The 12742-nt window shown below is 39.2% G+C and overlaps 1 protein-coding gene across 11 annotated transcripts in view; it reads right to left on the minus strand.

Annotated features, from left to right (window-relative positions):
* Window positions 1–12742, minus strand: part of mical2a (microtubule associated monooxygenase, calponin and LIM domain containing 2a) — an 858504-nt gene that overhangs the window by 842390 nt on the left and 3372 nt on the right. For all 11 annotated transcript variants that reach the window (XR_004109299.2, XM_031324242.2, XM_031324244.2 and 8 more), the window contains exon 2: window positions 3866–4234. Coding sequence is in view for 10 of the 11 variants with exons in the window: in XM_031324242.2 (XP_031180102.1) it covers window positions 3866–4126 (261 nt within the window). In the remaining variant the exon portion in view is untranslated. The remainder of the gene's footprint in view (window positions 1–3865; window positions 4235–12742) is intronic.

The following is a 12742-nucleotide window of genomic DNA, read 5'->3' on the forward strand; positions in this document are numbered from 1 at the left end:
GTGTCATTATACTTGAGTGAGATTTCATCCAGAACCAAACCACTTCAGAAGGTTGCCCCTGCTGTGCTTAACAAGGTGGACAGTCCCCTGTGTCGATAGCCTCACCAAATTAGAGCTGAAAATATCTTCTCTTTCACCTTCCCAGGAAAGACTTTCATTCAACAGCACAAACAGATTCTAATCTGCCAGACCTCTAAATCACACCAGCATGCAGACAGGGGTTTGTAACGCATTTGAACAAGAGGACTCACTTCCTGCCAGCCTGTGTGTCCACCAATAAGATAACACACAGTGAGGATAGTGCGATTAGGTGCCACCCATCCATATCAGTTCTGCGAGACAATCAGCCTGGGTGCTGTTTACAGACCACCCAATGCCAGCTTATTCCCAAATCATACCCTAAATGGCTCTCTGCTTCTGCACCAAAAACAAGATGATTGGGGCTTTAGTCATTCCACATTCTCCCTCTGGGAGTGTGCGGTTAAACTTTGGGGTGGCTTCACAGGGGATGTGGGTGATGAGGAACACAGTGTGTCATCATGTGTTGCCTGAGGTTATCAGGATGAGGTATTCTCAGGTGTGAAGCATACACAGGTGGTGGAAGCGCTGCCTGGACCCGCCTGCCTGCTGGCTATGTTGTTTTGTTTTTCTCTCAACAAAGGGTGAATAAGTGTATTTACTCAACAAGAGACAGAGATGGAAGGATGCTGAAAATGTAATTTATAGTACTAACGCAGTTTATTCAGATGTACGTTCACAATGTGCACATTTTTATCTAAACTCATGTAACTGTTTTCATCTTTCTATCAGCCGTTAGCAGTAACAGGCTGTTTGTTTTAGCCTGTTTCCATTCGCTGATATATTATTCCAGATATGAGGCTTTTCCTGACGGCTTGCTTGCTCCACATCTGTTGAGTCAGGACACAGACGCTTCCTTTCAGCTTCCCACTCCTGACCTCGCTCTCATCACAGCTCCACCTCGCCCTGGTCACATTTGTCCCCTGCCTTATTAATGAACGCTATCTGTCTCTAGTCTGTCAGAGTAGCACGGTTTACTTTTTCATTGCAGCAGAAAGTGTGGCTTACTAACAAGGGACACTTTTTTATCACAGCTTCTTGATCTAAATGTTAGGAAACTAGAGCTGAAACTAACCACTATTTTTAGTTATCAATTAATCTGTCCCCAGAGTCCAAGATGACGTCTTTATATTGCTTGTTTTGGTTGACCAACAGTGAAAAACATAGATATATTTTGTTTTCAATCATATTCAACAAAGTCAAGCAAATATTCACACTTGAGGCATTATTTAAATGATAAATCAATTTAATTATTTTTAACTTTTTTGCCAATCAACTCATTGTTTCATTGACTAATTATTTCAGCTCTCCAGGGGACATAAACAATATCATCCCAAACCTAAAACTGTCAAACTGCGGGAGGTGAAAGTCATTCAATTTTAAATGAGACTATATATCTTGAATGCACTTTTTCTGTTGAGTCAAGATGTGTTACAGTTTTAGGGTTAAAAGTGCACTGTGTCACAGAGCTCTGATGAAGTGTGCTGAGAATGATTCACAAACATCACATCATAAATTATAAAAATAGAACAATTTGCAATTTCTTTGTGTACAGTGAAACTTTATGGAAGAAGAAACACACTGTTGTTACATGTCGGTGTCACAGCTGTGTCAGGCCATAAAACATGAATGGCATCACATCCTTTAAAGATTGCTGCTACAGTGGGAATATGAGCATGAGGCACCGAGTGATATCATATCTGTCACTCACTGTTAAAAAGCAGAGTTGCCATAAAACCATGAGTCGTCACCTTGTGATTCTCCCAGGGAGAGGAGAAATTAGCGATCGAGTAAAAGCAAAACTCCCGCCCTGTGGTTGATTAAAACAGGCTTCATACTGCACATGTGTGGAAATTAATAAGCAACTTATTAAATCTTAGGTTTTTAGAAGAAAAAGGCAATGTCATAAATTCACAATATGTTAGTGTTTCAATAATGCACACAATCCACTGTTTGTTAATCTGGTTTACTACTCTGGTCCCACTAAAGTAATAGTACAGTGTCACTTTTTTATTTTACAACACAACCCTGTGGATTGTCAAAATGACTAAATCTGACTAAAACCTTTGGCTCAGAAGTTTAAGAGAGTCACACTTTCTTTAAACATTTAACTTCTTTCTTCTGACCTATGTTGGTGTTGGCCTTAAATCAGACAGAACCGTAAAGTACAGTACAGTAAAACTGAGCTCACACTGAAGCATTTAAAACACACTTTAATAACAATCTGGGCCTGGCTCCAACCTTTTAGGAAGAGCCTATAAAAAACAGAGCACACCTTTAGAACAACTGGGGCCAAATAATCATAGATGCTGAGTGATGCTGTCTGTTTTTCGGCACAGTAAAAACACTCTTTCAAGCTGGAGGCAGCTGATGCCTGAAAGGTAATCACACTCCTCCAGGTTTTCCTACTTTCCCTCATCACCTTTACTGCCAAGTTCCCCCCCACACCACACAACCGTGACAAGATATCGGTGTCCCCATTGCAGCCATCTCTTGATATTTCAACTCAGTAGCTCTTCAATAGCTCTATTCTTATATGTGTTTAAGGAATATGTCTTTTGTCTGTTATTTGCTCTCTGAATGTGATTGGCTGTTTGAAATTCTGTGTCATATTTCATTTGAACATCTGTTGCTTGCTGTGTTTTATGTACAGTGTGTATGTTTCTTAGCTTTGATGTATAGCATTGTTTACTTTTTGTATGGCTAAATATATACATATAATGGGTCAGTGAAGCATTTATCTATGACATAATGTAACATAATGTTTGTATTTCATTCTGTACAGCTTTGTCTTGTAGCACCTGTCTGAGAGGGACAGATCGGGAGCAAAGCAAATGTATATCTCTTTAATTTCCTGTCCTGTGTGTTGGGAGCTGTTGCAGCGAAAAAGTGAGTGTTACTGTAGTCGCTGGCCTGTGTCTGTGCAAGCAGATGGTAAAAATGCTATAGCATTCTGTTAGTGGCTGAGGTAAGGTCACTAATACATGAAACATCAACTTTAATGATGTTTAAACAAAACTTTATAATATTCTTAGACCTTTTTAGGATACACATAGCCATGATTTTAGGCTTTAGCTGTGCCGGCATACAACACATTTTTAGTTTTCAGCACATTAACTTGGACAAACATGCTTGAGATAAATAACAGTGAGCGTTTAGTCCGTTTATTATTGTGATGTTACTGCAGTTCACACAACATCTCAACAATCTCCTAGCGTAGCTGATAAATTTGAAAATGTATAGTAATGTAATAGTCAAGATTTGAGAGTTGGATGCATTTACAAGCTAAAGTATATTTGTCAAGCAAATAAGGACATTGTGAAAAGGATGATGTGTGTTGTTGTTTCTTTTATTAATGAGGGCTGCTGTTAGGCAGGCGACTCCAAAGTCTGGGATAGTGGAGGATCCTTGAATGCAGCACCAAGAAAATCTTTTAAATTAGCTGGGTGACCACACAAAAATAACATAACTTTGGCAAAACAGTGCACATTTAGTCCATGTGAACTGAAACAAATCAGCTAACTAACACCATGCTGAAATTACTTTCATACCAAACCGAAAAGAAAACGATGCCTGCCTGGAAAGTAGGAAATAAATCTAAAAAATGTATGGTATACCTTTTATAAATGTATTGTGGAAAACATGTCAAAATCATCTAGAAGATGCTTACATTTACATATACCTTGCTCTCTATCCTTTGTAAATTCATCATTTTAATCTCTAGCCTCTGATTGGTAAATACTGTATTTTTGTGGTGCAGCTGTACAAAGATTTTTTAAAAACTTACCTTGGTGCCCACACAGGCTTGACCTTTCTTGTACTCCTTATGGGACATCCTTTTGTCTAGCTTACTCCATAGTGCTTTGGCCTTCCAGGACGTGGCCTTCGCCTTCAGTCTGCTGTAGAAGGTGTCATTCTCCGCAGGGTCGAGGTCCAGCCTCCTACAGAGGACGTTGAAGGCCTGAAGGGCTCCCTTGCAGGTCGAGGCCTGGACGAAGTTCTCAAACAGCTTTCCCACATTATCCTTCTCCTCCTCTGTCTCTCCCATCTTCCCCGCTGCAGTAGATGGTTTGGTGTGCTGAGGCTCCTGCTTACTTCAGCAGTCTCTGCCAGATGTGGCTACACCCTCAGCTTGGCCCGCACCGTCATGCCCAGTCTGCGGAGGCAAGACATACATAAGAGTCTGATGTCATCTCATGGCAGAAAGAAAATCTCTCAGACTGCTTTAGCCAGCTGATGTTTTTCCATATTCTGTCATTAGCCTGATAAAAAGGACATTTTTCATCATTATTTCATTTAAATGGTTTATAGATTAGAATGTTAAAGTAATTTAAGTTATGTTGACAACACAGCTGTATTTTATCTTCTCCATGACGTAAGCTTACATTACTGAATTATGAAAAGGGTGCTCAGTACCAGCCCTCGTTAAGAAGTCGATGTCTAAGTAAACATGCAGTTAGCTGACACCCACAGTGACGAGATAACATTTCAAGTAGAGACAAGGAGATAAATACTGGGGAGAAAAATCAACCAGGAAAGTAAAATGAGCCAGTCACTCTTCGTCAGACAGCTGTCGAGCATATTCACGACTTGTGCTTTATAGAGGCATAACCCTGTGAGCCTATAAAAAGGAGTTGGTTGTGGTTCTTGATATTACTTATTGCTTCAACAGAGAACCAACCTTTTCCACGGCTTCAGGGTTCAGTAATAGCTTTACACTGAACAAAACCGGTGAAGCTTCAACGTGAGGTATCCACCATGGACAAATAATCAAAACCATAATGTATTGGTTCAATATATCGGGACTTTGCTAAAACTGCAGCATTGATTGGTTGGATTTAGGCTAAAGATTTTTGTAGTAGAGTCTTAAATTGTAGGGAATATATATTTTGTATCATTAAGTCCTCCATATATTAGTATAAACTTTTTTAATTGCAATGGAGGCTAATGTAATGGCTCCAAGAAATGAACAATTTTATATAAATAACATGCCTACTATATATATTGTCTTTAAAATGGGTAAAACGTGGTTTTCCTATTATTGCAACCTGCAAGGAATGCAAACCTTTCATTCCACTAACAATGGATGAGTAGACTGGAAAAGTAATTGTGGTATTTTTCATTCCAGCTGAAAACCAAACAATGTTTTCAGCAGTAAAAAGAGAAGACTTTGAAACTAATTGTAATGCAAGCCCACACTAACACACATTGATTGGCTTTGATTGGGTATGCATGCTTAATAGTCCACCTTCCACATTCAGTATGCTTACATATGAGCCTGCGTGTGAAAGACACTTACTAAAACACACGCTCGTGTCAGAATAGAGCTGTACTGACAGAATTAAATACAATGTAGTTTTCTCTTGCCTCCAATCAACCATCAAGCATTTTGAAAACCATGCCAGAACTCAACTTCAAAGCAAAATGTGGAAATTTTCTGCATTAAGCATGTGTGTGCTTACTTGGGTGGAGACTACAGCTTCTGTGAGTTTTGGGGAGAAGTCTGCCTTTGATATTTTAATGTCCCATGGAGTGGGGTGGGCAGGGTTAGAGGAGAGGTCAGGCTAACAGCCCGCCCACAGTAATCCACTATTACTGTCACACCCCGCCCCAGGGCCTCAGGTGGTAGTGTGACCGTGCCATGGAACTGTTCATAGTGAGCTCTAGTCTGGGACAATACACCAACACAATTAGAGGTGCAACGATGAATCGATTAATCGATTAGTTGTCAACTATTAAATTAATCGCCAACTATTTTGATAATCGATTAATCGTTTGAGTTATTTTTTTATTAAAAAAAATAAGATTTCTCTGATTCCAGCTTGTTAAATGTGAATATCTTCTAGTTTCTTGTCTCCTTTGTGACAGTAAACTGAATATCTTTGAGTTTTGGACAAAACAAGACATTTGAGGACGTCATCTTAGGCTTTGGGAAACACTGATTTGGGAAACAACTAATCGATTAATCAAGAAAATAATCGACAGATTAATCGACTATGAAAATAATCGTTAGTTGCAGCCCTAAACACAATGCAAAAGTTAGTCGTTATACTCGGCCATCGACCATTCAGTCTTGGGCCACAACATGTTTGTTTGTGATTTGAATGTGGTGAGATTTTGAATGTTGCTCCTACAGCAGTGTTTGTCCCCATGCTACAATTAGCATACTCATTTGCACAATATCCTGTTTAGCTGTGTGTTTGCATCCTGTTTTCAGAGAAATATTCAGGCAGAAAAAGGAACACCAACCAGGCCGTAGAAATACTGTACACCCAGGTGACCCTCAGTTTGCTTAATACACCTTTGTAGCTTCAAAAAGCCCATCCTGTGGGTCGACACTGTGGACCCCCGAGGACTTTAACAGCAAACATTCAGCTTCAAACTCAGAGAGCTGACATTCCTTTGCCACGTGCATAGAAAAGCCCTGAACTGCTCCATCAGCATGAGTCCTAAACTCTGCTAGCCCTCTCACTGGCTTCACTAGCCAGATAGGCACAGGACCACCTCCATAGTTTTTTGGGAGAATTTACTCTCTGATTGTCAATGACGAGTGATGACTGAGACAGGCATGATATATGATGCAGGTGCTTTAATCATCCATGCATGGCAGCAGACTGTGATGGGAAAATTGCTGTGTATTGTAGCATGTGGTATGTGGATTGTTTGGGGCCTACATAATATCTTCTATAAAGCCTCTCTGGAGTCATATCTTTTGACAGTTGAGTTTAAAATAAGTTTGTGTGAAGTAGTGACATGTACATTTCTGCCAGAAAAAGGATTTGCACTTACATTTTCATAACTGCTGTTTGTGGCTGTCTTTTCATAAGAAGCTACTAATACTTTTATGTTGACATCATTTTATTCTAAATGTTGGCCAGCATTCAATAATCTCTTGAGCCTTTGGTGAAAAGTTCAAACAAAGACACGTTGACTGCACTTGCTTTCACGTTTCAGTCCAAATAAAGCGGTGAAAAGGCACAACTATTGGAACCATCTGTTGTACAAGTCTGCGAGGACTAACGAAAAGGTACCACTTACTCTGTCTTCATAGCCAAGTCAATGCTCAACACTCAAACTGCATTGTCTCCGGCAGAGGCCAATGACTTCACCATCTTAGTCTGACAGAATGGAAAGTCACTTGTGGGCAGACAGAACAAACCCACAGAAAGGCTGTAAAAATACAACTAATGACAGATGAAGAGGAAAGAATATACACACACACACACACCATACATCACAACGAAACCATATAATGCTTAAGAGGATCAGAGCAGCAGGTTTTAAGTCTCCTGTCTGTTTAGAAAATTATCTGATTGAGTGAAACCGCCTGCGGCTAGTTGAGAAAGTGAAGGGCCATGATTAATTTCTTTGTAAGCAGTGAGGAACTTATACAGTGATGTATATAGTTTATCTGTTTTACTTAACAACTTAAGCACTTCTATCTCCCGATACTTATGTATAATTTTACCACTGTTCATGTAATTACTGTACTGACACATTGCCCAAAGAGATCGAGTGTATAGAAATAAAAGCACTGCTGTGTGTCTGAGAGACATGAAAAGCTATCAGTTTCCAGTATGATAAAGGGGGAATGTTAGGAATGTGAAAAAAGTATCTGTTACACCTGGACGGCAATATCAAAAACATTCACATATACACTTTTATACACTCACATATCCTCCCACATTCCTGCAAAACACATACACAATGTTTTGGATATTAAACAGTTTATTTTTTATACACTAATGAAACTCATCATTGGTGGTCTAAAACATGGATGGCCAGACAAGGAACAACCAAGTCAATTTCAAGTCTCACAGGACAAAGCTGGCTTTATTCTACATTTTGCATATCGTCAACAATTCCCATGAAAACCCACAATGTGTGACTTTCTAAATTCCCAATCCAGTCTGTGACACAAGCCTCAGGCCATGTCCTTTCTACTGAACACTGAAATCTTTAAAAATGGGTCAGAAACATATTGTTTATTTTTAAAGCTAAATAATTTCCTTTAACAGCTGGGCAACGTAGTTTTAGGCCAAAGTTACTCAAACAGAAGTAAATACTATTTACTTCTTACTAAATAGTACATTTGTTGGACACTATATTCCACAGAGGAATACAATATAGCAGGCTTTGGCTACACAGGTCATACTTGTTAGTAAGATCGATTCATGGTTGGTTTTTGTCTTTTCATTGGATTTGTTGACAATCTTATCCCCAAATAATAATTTACTATGTACATTATATGACCACCCCAAAAGTGACCACGTGTTTGCCACAGCTCCTTGCAATAGCCTGTCCTATTCATAATATAGTTTGACTCTGACAATGACAAAACTGTAAAGACACTGAGCCAAGTGTCCAACTGGTGACACAATGTCTTCAGTTGTTTTTGCAGAGCACATAGCTTCAGGCTATCAGAATACAAAAGGAAGCTGACAACACAAGGAAAACATTGGAAGTGCTGGGAAATGCACATACTGTAGTGTAGCCAGCCAGCAACAGTAATTACAGACTGGACTGAAGAAAACCAGGAAGGAACCCTCTGTAGGCCCGATAAGCGGGCAGTGTGCCTCAGAAAACAGTGCACTCATGTGGACTGCCCTTCAACAGGCCCCAGAGCTCCACAGTATTATCTCAGCTCTCTGAAATCTGGCTGCGTGTTCGGGCAGCAGTGCCAAAACAAAAGAAGATATGTCACGAGCAAGGTAGAATCACTGGCAGAATGCAGTAAATGTCAGTCAACTTCAGAGAAAAACACCTTCATCAACAGGAGCAGGCTTGTGAAGCTTCAGGGCTGCTGTCTGCAGGCCCGTCTGGCCCGCAAGGTGTGTTCGCCACATGGCTCCTTTAGAGAATGATTTATCTGGACACACTGAGCACAGACTAATGCCTGCCCAGCTACTGACACAAGCAATTCACTTGAACAATTATTTTGACCCTAACTACACATTCTCATCTCTTACAAATAATTAGTCTACTGAATTTGTTATAATTTACAGTGAGTGTGTCCAGTGTTTGAAAATAAAGAGATATGGCCAAGGAAAACAGACTCACTAGTGAACATGGATCCTCCTAAGCGTCAAAAAATGTAGTAAATATAAACCACAAGGCGAAGATAAGCTGCAAACGGACTAGCACTAAGGTTCAAAGATCAGTGGGCGTCTTTCATTCATCCATATCACAGGGGGGGCACAGTGCAGGTTTAGATGGCGGTATTACTGGAATAACTGGCAGGAATAGCAGATTCTGTAAGCCAACAAAAGTCAGGCTCAGAATAGACAAGCATCATGTTGCAGAAAAAAACAGCACGACATGAAAAGATCAACAGGGCCATAGACCCTATAAACAAGACACTCTGTGAACTAGATTACCTCAGATGAAAACAGAAATGTTCAAAGTTCAAATCAATAACAGTAAAGTGTTCAGGGTTTACCAGTGTTAAACTGTAGCAGGGCCTGGTAGCAACACAGAGTGTTACATTGGACACTATTAGACTGCAACTCCAGGAGTGTTTTGGTAGTGAAACTGAATCATGGTGATACACTAAAAAATGAAGATGTAGTAGTGTGGATGTAGCCTGAGAAAAAGATACAATGCGCCTTATTCTACATTTCAAAGAGCTCTGAGTGCTTCGACAAGTGCGTGAGAATCCCTCAGACGCCTAACATCCAAACTCTTCCTGTGGAGTGTGTCTGGTTTCCTGTCCATGTCAAAGCTCGGAGGAGAGCTGCCTCTGTGTTTTTAAAGCATGACTAAGATATGTTTTCTTTTCAGTGTGCTCCTGTCACTGACCAGATGGAATGGGTTAATGATATCCTGGGGTGACTTTAACACAGCAAAGTCTCCTTAGGTCTCCTTCAGTGGCATTAAGTGGCTTCATCTTTAGGTGTGCTATATGTTCCAACATTTCTTGCAATGTAGCAACAGCTTTTAAGAAAGCAGAAATAATGTTTTTGTTTTTTAATACAGTCATTTACAGGGAACAACATGCCCCACCTATCTCTGAAAGTTCCTATCTCTTTTGTGTGGCTGATGCCTGGACACACGTGTTCGTTTTCATGCCGTGGAATAAGGAAGGAAACATATTGCAGAGAGGAAGGAGAAAGTTTACAACACCTCCCTGGCAAAAATGAGCACAAGCTTACACTCACAGTTACTTCATCGTCTGCGTGAACCACTGTTACATTGTTTTCATCCACAGCATGATGTCCTCAAATAGCTTTATTACTCTGATGTATTTACTGATTCAATCATTTAATCACTAGGATTTAAACAGTTTTTCTCAGTCACTTTGGTACATTTCTCTAATCATTCTTAACATTTGCAAACCAGTAAGTCTATTTCTCAAAACAATTATTACAAACAGCACCAAACAATGGATGACCTGCAAAAGCCTGTAACTTGCTCAAAATCTCTAGTCCATTCCTCAAAAGTAAATCTTTATGTCGATTAACATGTCAGTGCCATCAGAATGTCAAGTCCTTGTGTCATTGTTCACAAAGAAGATGCTTAGTTTTGTCAAAAAGCTTAGTCGTGTTGTCAATATAAATTGTACTCTTTAGATATTTTCTGATATAAACTATGGCTACATTTTTGATGAAAATGATTGAAAATGCACAACGCACTTTTTCTGTATGGAATTCAGACATTTCAACAGTAGAAAGTCACCCATTCCTTTATGTGATATTAGGATTGCAAGAGATTGGACAGGATTCACATTTATGTTTTTCAACAAATTACAGTGTCATTGCGATTCAGAAAGAAAAACACAAAACTATGTGTTGTGCTCTGTGCTTGCCAATTGAAGGTTCAGTTGGTGCACCTCCAAGCTATTTTACATAGACGTTGATCTGGTTGATCATTGGTTGATCTAATGTTTCACACAATCCTATTCATTAATGGAAGTCAAGATTCACCTGAGAGGAATTAATCAATTCTGGACAAATTCACAACAACAATCTGTAAGAACAATTGGAATGTCCTTTAAGGAAAACTTGCTTGACCGATTATGACAATGAGTTCAACCATTTTGCGTTTAAAGACATATTTAATGAACTTATGCCTAGATGTTTCGGGGGGGTAAGAGAATTTAACAGACATCCAGTATATTATATTTTGATCAACATGACATCAGCAATTGATCATGTTCAGTTTTACATGATCAATTGCATGCATGTACAAAATCAATTGCAATTTGACCAAAACAATGATAAATTGCTTTTATCTTGTGCACAAGTGACTAGATCATGTGAAGGTTGAACAAGCAGTTTTGAGAGTGTCAAATGTGATCTGAGAAATGTACCAAAGCGACTGAGAAAAACTGTAATCATTGAGTTATTCATTTAATTGTTTGATCTATGTACTTATCTATGTATCTCTATTCTCTTTAACTACACTATTTGTTGTTTGTGAAACTAAAATGTGAAATGGATAGTTTGGATCTTTTGAAGCGGGGTTATATGAGGTCAGTTTAAGTGTATGCTTTAAATGTGTAAGTGCACGCTATATTTAAAATATTTTCACCCCTTTACCTTACCATTAGACAACCCTTTCCAATGTTATCTATGCTCTCTTCAAAGCCACCAGACTCCTTTAAGAAAAACCTAACAGAACCTGGGAGTTGCCAGTCTAGTGCTGCCTCGATCAGCTAGTAAGTTTGTGTTATTGTTAGGTCTGTCAAAATAACGCATTCATTTCGATTAACTAATCTGAGAAAAAAATAACGCGTTAAAAGAAAAAATAATGCAGATTAATCCATTCCATATTGACGTTTGACCCGGAGGTGTTCTAGCCACCATTGGACTGTAAAATGAAGGAGGGAGACGAGAATGTGCTGCCTGGACCATTGATTGGAACATTTACTTGTAAAAATCTTCTTCCTGCCAACCCTGGCTACCGAAATCTGGTGCCACTGATATGTCTGCACTACTCTCTGATGCTCTGAAACAGACAGGCAACACAAACACCGCTGCATGTGACGCTAGTTAACACTATACTCAACAGCAGCTAACGTTAGCCTACCGCTAGCTAGTTAAGTCTATACTCGACAGCAGCTAACGTTAGCCTACCGCTAGCTAGTTAATACTATACTTGACAGCAGCTAACGTTAGCCTACCGCTAGCTAGTAGCTGGATTAAACACGGTTAAAATGCTGACAGCTAACGCTAAACGGTGTAAAGTTTGACTGTGTTTTACTGTAGAGGATTCAACACCGGTATGTTACAATCTGCAGCTGCCGTCGGAGAAACAACACAGACGGTGCGTTCAATGAAACTGGTAAACTACAGCCTTGTGGTGCATTTGAAGTTATTGTAAATGTCCTTTTCCCATCTGGTGGTTGTTTTTGTCGTTCAACAGCAATTTACTAGTGAAATAAGTTATTGTTATTGTTATACATTATTATTAAATCATTTAATTTTGACCATATGGCCTTAGCAATAAACAAGCCGTTCTTTAATGTCACCAACTGTTGTTTAGTACCCTTTTTTTTTTCTTTTTTTACTTTCTTAAAAAGTATCGGTTCAGGCACCGTTAATTATGTATGCGACTAATTTCGATTAATTAATCACAGAGTATGTAATTAATTAGATTACATTTTTTAATCAATTGACAGCCCTAGTTATTGTGTGACTTTGGTGTTTTAATGGGTTAGTCCGGA

This window comes from Sander lucioperca, chromosome 3 (genome assembly GCF_008315115.2).
Source record: "Sander lucioperca isolate FBNREF2018 chromosome 3, SLUC_FBN_1.2, whole genome shotgun sequence".
Taxonomy (NCBI): domain Eukaryota; kingdom Metazoa; phylum Chordata; class Actinopteri; order Perciformes; family Percidae; genus Sander; species Sander lucioperca.